A 14,672-nucleotide genomic window follows, 5' to 3' on the forward strand; every position below is an offset into this window, starting at 1 on the left:
TATTTTCATAAAGGTCTGACAGTGTTGACAAACAGTTGAGTGAAATCATGTAATGTTGAAAATGAGAAGAATATTTTTAAGAATATATAACTCTTTATTCTTCCACATATGAGCAGCTTTCTTGAGTGAATATATATTTTATTATATAAGAGTTACGGTCTGAGGACAGGTGCTTTTAGGGGTACTGTCAATATGTGATTACGAGAAAATTAAATGAAATGTTTATGTTACAAAAACATCTGTTTGATCAGATTAATTTCTGCAGGTAAAGTGGGACATGTGCTGTGCCAGTCTCAAAATGCACTCTTTATTTGTGGTGAATGGTGGCTTCTGGGTCATATCAAGAAATATTTCTCTCTAATCCACCCACAACTCTTATACTTGATTTCTTATTTCTTATTTGCGACATAAATAAGGATAAAATATCGCGCGCTGTGAAATCAGAACTGGTGCCAGGCTTCCCGTCCGGAGTGAGTCACGTGTCTGATCAGCTGTTATGCGGCACATCCGCCTGACTCGCGCTAGTGTTTACATGCAGGCTGCACGGGGCAGAATGGGCAGAGCCGCCTGAAGCATTGCAGGTAAAATATCAGCTGAAATTCCTTTACTGCATTGAACTGCATTGAAAACTGTCGTTTGCGATAGTCGGAGTGCTTGTCAAAACTGAAAGCAAAGACATAAAGGGTGAAGTGCTGATCATTGATTCATATCGGAAGTGTAGAGCTGCCAGCCCCGTAAGGCCTTTCGACTCAACATATCCCTTATTAAAATTTATTAACCGCTTTTAATTCGTTTTCTGATGTAAATCCCAAACAGTAAGTCCTGGATATGAGAAATGATAACTATCACTTTGAAATCTATCTTTGATATTTAGGCTGTAGGGATGCCTGTAAGTTTCAAACTATATTTTATTGGTTATGCAATTGATGTCTGTCCACATTATGGATCAATGTCAATTTTTAATTTCATTTCTGGTTAGGGAGCCTTACATCTTGGTCCTCGTATCTGAAAGCTGTATGATTATAGACATAGACTGGGTCACATTCCCCCTAAAATTCTGAATAATGTGTGACTGGTAATACTTGGTTTTCAATTGTTAATACTTATTTTTTTATGTTTGGTCTTCTCTAGTCTTAAATATGTGGTTACTGTTGCAGATAACATATAACCAACTTAATTGACTTAAAATAACCAAAATGATGGCTAATATTATAAATCTATACTGTAATGTCTGTTCGGTCAAATCTGATTCAACAAAACGTTGTAACTTAAAATAGACAACATGGATACAATTATTTTCAGAGTCCTGATATTAAGCCTTGATATGATCTGTTTTCAATATGGGAAAAATCAGAATCAAATCAAATTTTATATGATTTTATAACATTTTTAAATAAAGAATTGAAATAAAGCATTTTAAATAAAAGTTATGTAATAACTAAAATGGAAAAATTACCACCTGAATTTTAGTGACGCCCTTTTTCTGAGAATCTATTGAGAATTTGATATTTCATGATTCCTCTTTCTCCTTGAATATATTTGCTAAAAGTTTTTTTTTTTATGTAACATTATGATTTTCTTTGGATCTAAGGGCACATAGTCTGAACAACAGAAAAAGATTCACCGTGGCATCACAAGATCAGCTCGCTGCCCCTTGTCACACTTGCTCACACACGGTGACATCTGAGCTAAACGCCTGTCATACTGCAACATTTAATGAATTCAGACCGTGTCAGATTATAATTAGCTAATGGCATTTGGTTAATTCATGTTTAAAGAAACCTATATGTCTACTCTTAGTCCTGGAATATTGAAAAACTCTGTTGAGTTTCATGTTATCATTGTATGTGAATACATGTATATTACAGAAGCAGAACATGTGCACATTCTTTTCTTAATTCAGTACTGCTCTAATTTTATAGCCAAGCATATTTCTGCACTAATGATAATGTAGGGTTTTTGAGTTCGCCCAGTAGCTTGTAGAATTCCTACAAGCTACTGTCATGTGGTTGGTGCAGGAGCTCTGTTCTGTAATTGGCTGTCGAAGTGAAGGCATGTGAGTGTGTTTAAACTGGTTTAGGCCTGGTCTGCTTCTGTAACCCTCATTATTGGTGTGTTCTACACCCTCAGAGGCATTTTGATGTAATGAGCTAGGTTTTGTCTCATGAAGCTCCTTAAATGTTTGATGGATTATTTTTAAATATTTACTTTATTTTTACTACTAGTCTAAAATAACTTCCCTTTTAACGTTTCTATTTGTGCAAATGACTTTTTTCCCCTAGTTAGTTACTTTAGTGAGTTATGGTTGTTTTGTTCCTTCATTTTGGTTTAGCACAGGTTTTTTCAGGTCCTCATTTCATTATTTCTAATACACACACAGTAAATAAGGATTGCATATAGTCCTTTCCAATCCTAATGTATCAAAATAGAGACATTACCATGTTAATCTTAGCTAAATCAAAATTATATACAAAAAATATATTCAGTCCTAATTCTAATCAAGCTTTTCTCCTTATGCACATGTATAAGCACATACAGACACACATATACAAGCAAAGGAACTTATGCCCTGCATCTGAATCAAGTAATATCTACCACCACAGTTATTTGATGCAGTGATAAATATTTATGCAAGTTGTGTGTGTGTGTGTGTGTGTGTGTGCGCGCTAATGAAATATGCAAGGATTCATTTGTGGAGTGATTGCATCAGTGCTGGCTTTAGCCTGCAGCTGTGTCAGTAAATGCAGTAGTTGCAATGAAACAAACTGAACATTAAGACAAGAGTTTCATGCTACACAAACCAAGAGAGTTCTAAACAGAGTTCTTTTTATTTCTATTTTTAAATGTTTTACTTAATAATCTTTTTTGGTGAAAGTCTTAGTTTAATTCCTTTGTGTGAGGCATCTAGCAGGTCCAGTTTAATATTATTGTTGTTTAGCATATTTGAATAATTATTCATGTGTCTGCCTTGAGTTAATAATTCCTCTAGTTGTCCCTGAGGCTTTATGCTAATTTCCTGCACTGTACTTCACTGCAGAGGATCCTGGGATTTCCCACTGTACCAGAGCTAAGGCATAAATCTAATTGAGCTGGGCCAGGGAGGTCGATTATACATGAGGAAAGCTATCTGTTAGCTTATAAAATTTGAAATCTTCCACTTATGATTTATTTATTTTTATTTTGACAGAAAACAAACTTTTGAATGACTGTCAGTAGGGAGGTATGCTTTTATTATTATTGTTGTTGTTGTTGTTAATACATTTCTTTTTATATTATTTATTTATAATTGTTATTGCTATTATTTTATTATATTTTATTTGATTGATTAATTGTAATAATGCATTTGTCTTATAGATTATTTTATTATTTATATAATTTATTAAACATCTTTTTTTATTAGATTTATTTAATTTAATTTTTACCATGCCACCCCCACAGCATTTCTTCATATATCAGCTAATATACCAGTTATATATAATGCATGAGTTGCACAGGCTGTCTGCTGGTGTAAGGAAGAGATGTCTGATCAGTCTTTATTAGTTGATAAAGCACGTTTGCTGGAGTTTGTGTGTGTTCAGGACTTAATGTAACCTCATTAAAAACAACAGAATGGATTTAGGCTTAAAAAATAGAAAATGAAAATCCATATAAGCCTGTTTTTCCACTTTTTAGAGGCTAATGCTGTCACATCAGCGCTGTCTGGCTCTGGATTGTCGGAGATATTTTTGGTTTATAAATGTCTGGGAATCACTTTGAAACGGTGCATGGCACTGCCAGTGTGATTGTCCACATGCCCTCACTGCTGCAGAACAATTCTACCACATATACAAGATCAAATGAGCTCTGTTTGTTTGCCTCTTTGTTTCTGAGTTTGAGTCAAGACTTATTTTAATTCACTGCACATCTGTCAATCGTTAGCATGGCTGGTTATTCTGGTAAATGAATACAAGTTTTGCTGGTATAATGATTCTGAGGCGATGGTACAGTCATATACACAATCCAATTAAACATCATTTAAAGAAACGAGTTGCTGGCACTCTTTATTAATGTTGCTGTCATGAATTGAGAAACATTCGGTTTGTGAAACACATTTACATTCGGTGACAGAATTAGCAGCTACACTTGGATTTAATTACAAACAGCTTTCGACTAAAATCAAACCATGTAATTAATCCAAACAAACACAGTCTGTTTACTGTATACTAACCAGACATGCTAACAGCTGCTGGGTCTCTGGCGTGTTGATTTGAGTTTCTGTCCTAACCAGTCCTGAAAAGTAGATGATGGAGACATTTTTTCATGTCATGTCATTCCAAACCTGAATGCATTTCTTTCTTCTATGGAACATAAAAGAAGATATTTTGAGGGATTTTTTTTGGTAAGCAAACATGTTCAGATCCCATTGATTTTTCCATTGTATTTTTCTCCATGCTATAGAAGTCAATGCAACCTAAAACTGTTTGGTTATAAATATTCTTCAGAATGCATGCATTCATGTTCCACAGAAGAATGAAAGTCATATAGTTTAGAACGATATGGGGGGGGGGGGGGGGGGGTAATTGATGTCAGAATTTTAGTTTTTGAGTGGACTATCCCTTTAAAGTACTTCATGCTGTCCGATAGTTTAATGTGCAAAGTCAAAGAGAAGTACGCCATTAATATTATCAGTTTAGACTCTGTCTGTATATTCATTTGTTTTGCTATGCTGTTTGGCAGATTAATGGTTAGTGGACTGTGGTCTACGCTGTGATTAGGCCTATGAGGTGAACCAGGCGAGTCTAACAGTGAGTATCCACACAATATCTGTTGTAGTTCCTGTTTTGTACTGTAGTGTTGATTGTGGCTTCAGTGGTGGATGTTAATATCACAGTGATAAGCTCTTCCTCTGTGCTTTTGCAGGACATGCAACACCCAAACTTCGAAACACGACACCCGCTGCAGCAAGAGGAGCAGGAGACGGGTTACGACCCTCTACAGAACTACAACAGCAACAGAGAGCGTAAGTTACCTAATATATCTACATTCAAACTGGAAACCTGACAGTGTGAATAATAGGGCTGCATATTTTGTAATGCATTTATGTTAATAAGAATTGTGATTGGATTTTAACTATTGCTATTAACTGATATATAAGAACAAAAAAACAGCTTTCATGTTCAAAATGATGTGCAAAAACTACAGACTTGCAACTATGATGTCTCACCAACTATGATGTCTTATCTGTTTTCTCTGTGTTATTTTCTGTTGTTTTATTGCAGGATCATTGGATAGTACTGTTGAGTACACGCTTCAGTCATACAGGTCATTAATTTTTCCCTAATGTCACAAAGCATCAGATATCCACTCTGGTTCACATGTGAAACTCACTGCTGTGTGAAGAAGGTGTACCTCTAACCTCTAACTTTCTGTTTGACGTGCTCTTTACAGAAAGGAGTGGGATGATTTGTTCCAGAACAGTAACTATCTGGCACGGATCAGGCAGGCTGGTATTAACGGCCGATTACGGAGCAGCCGATTCCGCAGCATATGCTGGAAGGTAATGGCTTCCTGACGGTGACAGTGGCAGATGACAGGTTTACTTCTTGTTATTGGGGTTGAAAGTTTAAGTGTGCAATGTCTGTGCCAAACGGGGAAGAAAATATTATGAGCTTTGGTTTTGTTGGTTCCAGCTTTATCTGGACGTCCTGCCAGATGATAAGACTCAATGGATCAGGCGAACCAAGGAACACCGAGCACAGTATGAGAAGATCAAAGAGACGGTGTGTGTGTGTGTGTGTGTGCGTGCACGTGTTTGTGGCAGTGATTTATGTGTCTTCAGTAGGTTTTGACACTAAATCATGATTGTTTGTCTTGACCTGCAGCATATTACAAACCCTCGCAAAGCTGCCGGCCAACAGGACCTGGTGGTGAACAACCCACTGTCACAGGATGAGGGGGTGAGAGAGAAGAATGGCTGAAAAACCAGAAGAATGGCTGGATCTGTCCATTACAGTTTGATTTACATATTTTTTTCTTCCCTCTGTCTCTCTTCAGAGTCTATGGAATAAGTTCTTTCAGGATAAGGAGCTCAGGAGCATGATCAAACAAGATGTTTTACGAACGTAAGTGTGTGAACTGTCTGTAATTCAGTCTTCAGTGTCACATAATCCTTCAGGCAGTTTAATATGCTGATTTGGTGCTCAACTGTGATACATTTCTTTCAGGATTCTTTGATGAACAGAAAGTTCCAAAGAACAAAAATAGATATTTTTTTTAAATAGACTTTTTACAACATTGTAAATGTCTTTACTGTCACTTTAATCAATTTAATGTGCAGAATAAAAGTGTTAATTTATTTAAATGGTGGTGTATGTTTTCTTCACTCTTTAAATGAGCACACCAAAATTAGAATTGAAATAGTTTATTTTTTCCATACAAATTATTGTTATTATTATATTATATTCTGCAACTCCTTGATTGTCTGCAGGTTTCCAGAGATGCTGTTCTTCCAGGAAGAGGATGTCAGGATGAAGCTGACTGATATTCTCTTCTGCTATGCACGAGAAAACGAACAGCTACTCTATAAGCAGGTTTATTAACACTTAATGATTGTGACAGATACTTCCACACAACAACATAACCCGTCAAACTGGCTCAGATGTATCTAATAAAGATTTTGCACAAAATAATCATTTACATTTACATTATCCTCTCTTTCTCTCTACAGGGCATGCATGAGTTACTGGCACCTATAGTGTTTGTTCTTCACTGTGATCACCAGGCATTTCAACATGCCAGTGAGACGACCAATCCCAGGTCTGACCTATTTACCACACACGAGAGACTGTCTGAAGACTTGCTCAAATCAAACATTTGTTCTGCACAGAGTTTTGAATAATTATTAATGACGTTCTCAGTAATTCTTGGTATATTTTAAACTGTCTTTCCTCATTTGCAGTGAAGAGATGAAAGTCCTTCTGGATCCTAAATTCCATGAGCACGATGCTTAGTGAGTATCACACTGGAAGATCTTAAACCCTATTGCCATGTCTTTGTTTAAATGAATATAGTTGTTAAATACACTTTGCTCAATCTGTTGCATCCATCTTTGTGTTCTTCAATAATTATCCCATAGTGCCATGTTCTCTCTGCTCATGGAGACAGCAGAACCCTGGTTTAGCAGTTTTGAGCGACAGGTCAGAAAGGTACAAAGAATAATTTAATGTTAAACGTATTGCATTGATATTTTGTTAGTGTCAACTTCAAATGTCAGTCTTGCTAACATTAGTTAAATGATGCTTAAATATTTCAGGGCAAAGAAGAAATGTTAACCAGCATCCCCTTTGCAAGGCCACAGGACTCGGGCCCCTCTGTTGCCATAGTGACCAAAGTCAACCGAATTCAGGACCAGCTAGTAAAGAAACATGACATTGAACTGTACATGCACCTCAGCAGACTAGAAATAGCTCCCCAGATTTATGGCATGTGAGTATGCATAAATTCTATATATTTTTTATTATATATATAATATATATAATTTGTTATAATAATAAGTAAAAAGGTTTTATTATTAATTGAAATTTAAATTAATTATATGTAATATTATTATTATTAAACATTTATAAATGTATATATTAATTATTTAAATAATTTTCTTGCCATTTCTACGTGTTGTTGAATATAAATGGGGAATAATTAAATATAGGTTAAGCAATAAGTGTTTTTTTTGTTTTTTTTTTTACACTAAATGTAATTTTTTTTTTTTTTTCGTCTTTTATGAATTTTTTTTATCTGTTTGTGGGCAGTCGCTGGGTTCGACTGCTGTTTGGTCGGGAGTTTCCCCTGCAGGATCTGTTAGTGGTCTGGGATGCTCTTTTTGCTGACAGCATAACTTTGGACCTGGTGGATTATGTGTTTGTCGCTATGCTTCTGTACATCAGAGATGCATGTGAGTACAATTCTCTCTTGTCTTTGCTTCGTTCATAACAAAAACCAATGGAACACAAGATATAGACGTCTTAAGGCCTAAATACACTTTAAGTGTTGCAGTCCGGTGGAAAGCAAGCAATATAAACCCACTAACAGAGTCATATATCGCATCACTGACGCCTACATAGTAAATCCAAAGATAGGAAGAAATGGTATGCAGATGAGTTGGCTTATGCCTGCTGACACTGAACATGTATCTAACAAAGAGCTCTAAAAGAATGTTATTAACATTTTTGTATATGCAGTAACTATCGTTCCAGTGTTTTTCATGTCATAGTGATCGCTAGTAACTTCCAGACATGTCTCGGGCTCCTGATGCACTATCCTCCTATTGGAGACATCCACTCACTGCTGCTGAAAGCACTATTCCTCAGAGACCCTAAGGTACTGTCATACACATTTTCACCTTTAATAATATTAAAGGCATAGTTCGCCCAAAAATGAAACTTCTGTCATCATTTACTTTCCCTCATATCGTTGACTTCCATAGTAGGAAAAAGAAAATACTATGGAAGTCAATGGCAATCACCAACTGTTTGATTACCAGCAGTCTCCAGATATCTTCTTTTATGTTCAACATAAGAAAGCAACTCCTACTGGTTTGGAATGACATGACATGAGGGTGAGTAAATGATGACAGAATTTTCATTTTTGGGTGAACTACCCCTTTAAATAAATAAATAAATATTATTAAACAAATCGAAATATTATATTACAAACACAATTTATAATATTAAATATGTAAATATTTATAATTAAATACAATCATATATATTAAATAAAAGTAATATTTAGTAATATGATAAGAGTGATGACTTATTATTATTATTATTATTACTATTATTATTAGTTATTCTGAAATATATTTTATACAAGTTTACAGTATTAAGTATAAAGTAAAGTATAAAGTATTAATTTAGTAACTTTTTATTTTTGTCATGTCTTTTTATATAACTTTAGAATAATCCACGACCTGTAAACTACCAGTTCCAACAAAACCTTGATTACTACAAAACCCGTGGAGCTGACTTGGTCAACAAGACTCGGTAGCTTGTGTTTTTGTGCATTATCTTAAAGCATGTCTAATAATTAATAATATAATTATTCATGTATATAGTATAATGTATTTTAATATACACTGTATATTTACAATAATTATTTAAAATTTTGATTTTTTTTTTTTTTTTTTTTTTGCAAGGGCCAGCACCAAAGTAGCACCTCTCAACATTAATAAAGTATCCAGTTCTCTTCTAAGTTTTGGCCGGAAGCTCATCGCACCGATGGGAGGTGGTTCCAGCGGTATCTCGCCAATTAATAGTGAGGTGATATCAGCTCTACCCCCTCAAGCTCAAGTGTCCCGCCCATTGGCTGAGCCCACAAACACACAGATGAAATCTCAGCCGTACCCACAAACGCAGAATCCGCACCGGCTGCTGAAGTCTGAAAGTATGCCAGTGCACCTCAGCAAAGGTGAGCACACATGTAGTGTTGATTGTGGCTTCAGTGGTGGATATTAAGTTATTAATATTTCAGTGTGCATGGATTATAATGTGATTGTGTACATTCATGTGCTTAAACACAGGAACATGTGACAGAATAGGTGTGTGCTCTACAGATTTTCTCTTCTGTCTCTTAGATTTAGGTTCTTGTGGAGCCTCTCAGATATCTCTCCCTGCCCAGATTCACTCTGATCCCCCAGGTAACTGCTTCTATGACAATAACATCAGCACCGCAGTGTGCATTTGCGCTGTATAAATGCATTTTATTTTATCCTGCTTTTTTGTTTTTGTTTTTGTTTTTTTGCATGCTTTCACTGTGACGTTTCTGCTGTGTAATCCATGTGTGTTTGTGTTCAAATAAACTTGGTGTAATCGTGTATTTTGAGTCATGCTGAATTTTGTCACCAGGCTATTATGTGCAAATACTATGTAATAAATTTAAGTAATTAATTTACACTAACAATTGAAGGTCTGGGGTCAATGGAATTAATTGTTTCTGTTTTTGAAAGAAGTATCACCAACATTGCATTTATTTGCATTTATAAGACTGCATTTGTTTGAAAAACACAGTAAAAACGTACTATTGTGATAAAGTATTACAATGACCATTTTCTTTTGTAAACTTTGAAACTGCAGTTTATTTCTGTGATGGCAAAACTGAATTTTCAGCATCATTACTCCAGTCTCAAGTGTCAGATGATCTTTCAGAAATATTCTAATATGCTGATTTTCTGCTCAAGAGACATACTATTACTAGTGCTATTAATAATAAAAGTTGTGCTGCCTAATATTATAGTGGGAATTGTGATACATCTGTATTCAGCATCTTTTGATGAATAGAAAGTTTAACACCGTTTTTACTGTCATTTCGATTAAATTAATTCATACTCACTAAATAAAAGTATTACATTTATTTTGGGCGAAGGTATAATTATTCTCTGAACTTTCTATGAACATGTCTTATTATGCATCTTCATTGTACAAATGAGATCCTGCTATTCTCAAGGTCATGTTTTGTTTAACTTCTGGTTTATCTGTATCTGTGATTAACTGCATGCTGTGTAATTGTCTCAAACTCTTTGTGCTATTTATGTATCTATATATTTATGTGTTTATTGTATGTTATGTTAAAACTGTTCTGTTACCTTTGGTCTTGCTGTCTGAAATACATTTTTATGACTGTTCTTGTAATGTCTACCTTACAGGCCACACCTCCTGGATGGTTAGCTCCTCCCCCAGCACGGAAAGTCTGTCTGTCATGTCTTCCCCTCCTCTCCCAGTGTCAAGGGGCCGAGACTCCAGCTCATCATCTCCTCCCCCCTCTGCCACAAAGAAAGACTCTTTCTTTAACATCAGTCGCTCACGGTCCCACAGTAAGACTATAAACAAGAAGGATGCGGTAAGCACCATCTTTACTCTTTGCAACTGCTGTTATCATGTTCACTCTTCAACTTTACCATTTGCATTCCCAGACTCAATTTATCTGTCCCTTTTTTTATTTTCACATAGCATGTGAATTACTAGGATATTATGTTCTAACTACTGTTTTTGTGTTTAATAGGTCCTACGTGTATGCTATTTATACATATGTATTTTTACACACAGGAGGAGCTGGAGGCCCAGGTGTCATTCTTACAGGGTCAGATTAATGACCTAGAGGCCATGAGTAAATATTGTGCCAAGATGATGAACATGCACATAGGTGAGTCAGTGAGCCAGTCAGTCGTCTCTGTTCTAAACCAACACTGGTGATGGAATGGAAATGATTGTGCTTTGATTGATGGACAGGCAAAATTCAAGATGTGATACTGCAGGAGCATCTGGAGAAGGAAGATGAGGTTCTGGTGTCACTTGCTGGACTAAAACAGGTATGAATCAGGTCTCTGCTTTGCCAAAATTAATTTGCTTTTTTTTTTTTTTTTTAATAATATGAAGATAAATGGTAAAAATATACAACATTTGTATTCTGATCATTTATTTGTTTATTGGCAAGTAGCTATGTAATTAGTACACAAACCATTCCATGGCTCCGGACTGCAAAATGCGTCCATTTTTTTTGCACTGGCACGACCACTGCATTGCCCAACTCATAAGCTCTGCCATTTCTGTTGCATTTGAGAAACATCAAACTGCAAACGAAACGAAAGCTAAACTGAACCGCGCTACGTTTCAGATGCACATCATGGACCGTTTATCAGCTCGGACCACGCCGCAAACACACATGTCACAAATGTTAGTCTGGAGCCCTGCATTCAGGGAGACACAAAATCTATTAGAGATCTGTTAGATCTAATATTGAATTACAGATCTATTTTTTGTCCATATTGTCCCAGATTAAGGACATCCTGAAGGGAGCTCTCCGATTCAACCAGAGCCAGCTGGAGTCAGAGGAGAGTGAAGAGATCACCATAGCAGACGATCACTTCTGCTCCACTCTGGACCAGAGTGATCCAGACCACTTGCATGAAGACACAGCTGTTTCTACTGGCATACAGCAAAAGGCTCCACAGTGCAAAGACCACCAGGAAGGAGACATGGAAGCTGAGAAAGAAAAGGAGGAGCAGGAGGAGGAGAAGAAGATGGAGAAGGTCTTGACCACTGAAGATATCACCACAATACCAGAGCCACAGGTTAGAGAGGATTACACACAACTTTTTTCATGAGAGCAAGTACATGCACATTTTATAAATTATTTAAAGGTTTTTTTTCGGTACACCAGGAGTTAAGTTTTCTTTTTATATGTGTCTCTCTCTCTCTCTCTCTCTCTCTCTCTCTCTCTCTCTCTCTCTCTCTCTCTCTCTCTCTCTCTCTCTCTCTCTCTCTATATATATATATATATATATATATATATATATATATATATATATATATATATATAATCAGTACAGGCCAAAAGTTTGGACACACCTTCTCATTCAAAGAGTTTTCTTTATTTTCATGACTATGAAAATTGTAGATTCACACTGAAGGCATCAAAACTATGAATTAACACATGTGGAATTATATATGGAATTATATACATAACAAAAAAGTGTGAAACAACTGAAAATATGTCATATTCTAGGTTCTTCAAAGTAGCCTTTGCCTTAGCCTCTTGGCATTCTCTTGATGAGCTTCAAGAGGTAGTCACCTGAAATGGCCTGGTGTCTGTGGAGGCCAGGTCATCTGGCGCAGCACCCCATCACTTTCCTTCTTGGTCAAATAGCCCTTGATGCCTTCAGTGTAACAGTGTTTTCATAGTCATGAAAATAAAGAAAACTCTTTGAATGAGAAGGTGTGTCCAAACTTTTGGTCTGTACTAATATATATATATATATATATTACAATATGTAAATTAAGTTTGTTATGACTGTACAAGATGCATTCTAATTAAATAAAAAAAAAAAGTACATATATTACAGTAGAAAAAATAATTATCAAATAAATTAAAGGCATTGCAGCAAATGATGCATACATACTTTGTTTATTTTATTTGTGTTACAAAATTAGATTTGTGGAGAAATTCCTTAATTGTTAAGGAATAATAATAATGAACTTAATTAACTTTTTTCAAAATGGGATTTGTGGGTGTTATCTTTTGGGCTGTTAATTCATGGGAAAATATTTTATTTTAGTATTATAAATATATTATTATAATATTTATGAATATTTTAAATTTGTTTATTTTTATATTTTCTTTATTTTCACTTTCAAAGGGTTTCAAATGAATTTTATTATTAATTTTTTAATATTTCTATTTAGCTTTATTTTTAATTCCGTTTTAGTACTTCAACTTCGGTACGTTGCCAAGGCAGCATTTTTAATATTCTAATATTTATATTTCAGTTTTATTTCAATAGTCTCTTGCTTATTTAAAAAGTTCAACCATTTTATTATTTTTTTTAATTTTAGCACTGGTTTGAATTACACAAGATGCTGATAAATTGATTGCATATATCTACATGTGCGCCAAATGATCATGTGATTCACCCAAACACACAACTGTAAATCAATTTCATGCACGTTTTATTTACTTTTTATCTTAGGCCACTGAAGGGAGAAACTGGGATGACTACATCTTGGTCTCACAGGATGGCGAGCCATCTGAGAATGAGGAGCAAAGCATAACCACCACGGCTCCACTCTTTAAGCATGTACGAGGCCTAAACAAGGCGGAATTTCAAGACCCTCTGATGGGGACCACATCAGGGTCCTCCAGTCCAGATGACGGCAGCACTCACAGCAAGGACTCTGATTTCACTATTGTTAATCCTACTGACCTTTGAACCTGGATTCCCTCTAAATATGACTAGACCCATCTCCAACACTTAAGAAACTCTGCCGGACATTTGCAGATACAATCTCAGGCTGATTGCCTCATGTGCCCCATGCCCTGTAACTGAATCCTGGACTACTGGCTGTGTATTTAAGTACAGTCTCATTCAAATGTCTCTTTTCTTTGTGCCCCAAATATGAGGCCCTATACTGTACCATGTATTCCATGGATCCTTTGCTCCGTTACCTAATTGTGGTATCCAAAGCCATAAAAAGCAGCATCAACTCAAATGAGATTCTCCATTCTGTAATTTTTTTTTTAAATGCCCCTATTACTGAAAGTTTTTGACATCACTTGATGTCTATTTGGAAAACCTATATTTGGTTTCTCCTAAATCAATATCCTGTGAAATACATTAAGCACACTCTCTGCCTCAGATAAAAGCTATATTTGCTACCATTCTCCCTCTATCTCCGTCTTTGTCTACTTTTGGATTACTAAGTGTTGTGACATTGACAGATGCTCAGTCTAGTAGTAGAGAGCTCTATCATCCATATGGACTGAGTGTTGCTATCATTCACTCACTTGTCTTTACTGATTTTCCATGAACCAGTGCATGAACAGTTGTCCAGTTTTGTCTGTTTTTTCTTTTTTTAAGATTTGCAATTTTAGACCACGACATAATTTGTTAAATTATTAATGATTCTTTCATATTTGTCATATTTTAAGCCAATGTTATGTGATCCTTTTGTGTTCTAGTATTTATCTGGCGTCAGCAGTCTCATTTTGTCTTGGTTCCTGTGGTAACTGTGTATTGTTCTGCACATGACACAAGGGATGTTTCTAATACTGATATCTTATTAACTCTGGATGAATAAAAAGCATTACTCTTGTCTAATCCAAAACTTTGTGCACGCTGCACTTTTCTTATGTTCTTTTCTGTGGAGATG

At 35.6% G+C, this 14,672-nt stretch overlaps 1 protein-coding gene across 1 annotated transcript; it reads left to right on the forward strand.

Annotated features, from left to right (window-relative positions):
* Positions 1-440: 440 nt before the first annotated feature.
* Positions 441-14,627, forward strand: LOC132104137 (TBC1 domain family member 5-like). The gene is made up of 23 exons (XM_059509378.1): positions 441-581; positions 4,717-4,784; positions 4,900-4,999; positions 5,259-5,301; positions 5,428-5,536; positions 5,670-5,759; positions 5,862-5,936; positions 6,034-6,101; positions 6,467-6,569; positions 6,707-6,795; positions 6,938-6,988; positions 7,115-7,184; positions 7,292-7,464; positions 7,785-7,927; positions 8,246-8,352; positions 8,929-9,014; positions 9,167-9,438; positions 9,605-9,667; positions 10,673-10,866; positions 11,073-11,169; positions 11,256-11,335; positions 11,801-12,097; positions 13,493-14,627. Exons 3-23 carry the CDS (start codon positions 4,903-4,905, stop codon positions 13,730-13,732), a joined length of 2,547 nt encoding a protein of 848 aa, XP_059365361.1. The 5' UTR covers positions 441-581; positions 4,717-4,784; positions 4,900-4,902; the 3' UTR covers positions 13,733-14,627.
* Positions 14,628-14,672: the final 45 nt, after the last annotated feature.

The sequence above is a fragment of the Carassius carassius genome, chromosome 25 (assembly GCF_963082965.1).
Source record: "Carassius carassius chromosome 25, fCarCar2.1, whole genome shotgun sequence".
Lineage (NCBI taxonomy): Eukaryota > Metazoa > Chordata > Actinopteri > Cypriniformes > Cyprinidae > Carassius > Carassius carassius.

Excerpts from the sequence above, each read along its gene's own strand:
- LOC132104137 (XM_059509378.1), top strand. The coding sequence starts at position 4,903 with ATGCAACACCCAAACTTCGAAACACGACACCCGCTGCAGCAAGAGGAG. Across the intron at positions 7,465-7,784 it reads GCTCCCCAGATTTATGGCAT|TCGCTGGGTTCGACTGCTGT; the intron begins GTGAGTATGCAT and ends GTTTGTGGGCAG. Across the intron at positions 9,015-9,166 it reads GACTTGGTCAACAAGACTCG|GGCCAGCACCAAAGTAGCAC; the intron begins GTAGCTTGTGTT and ends TTTTTTTGCAAG.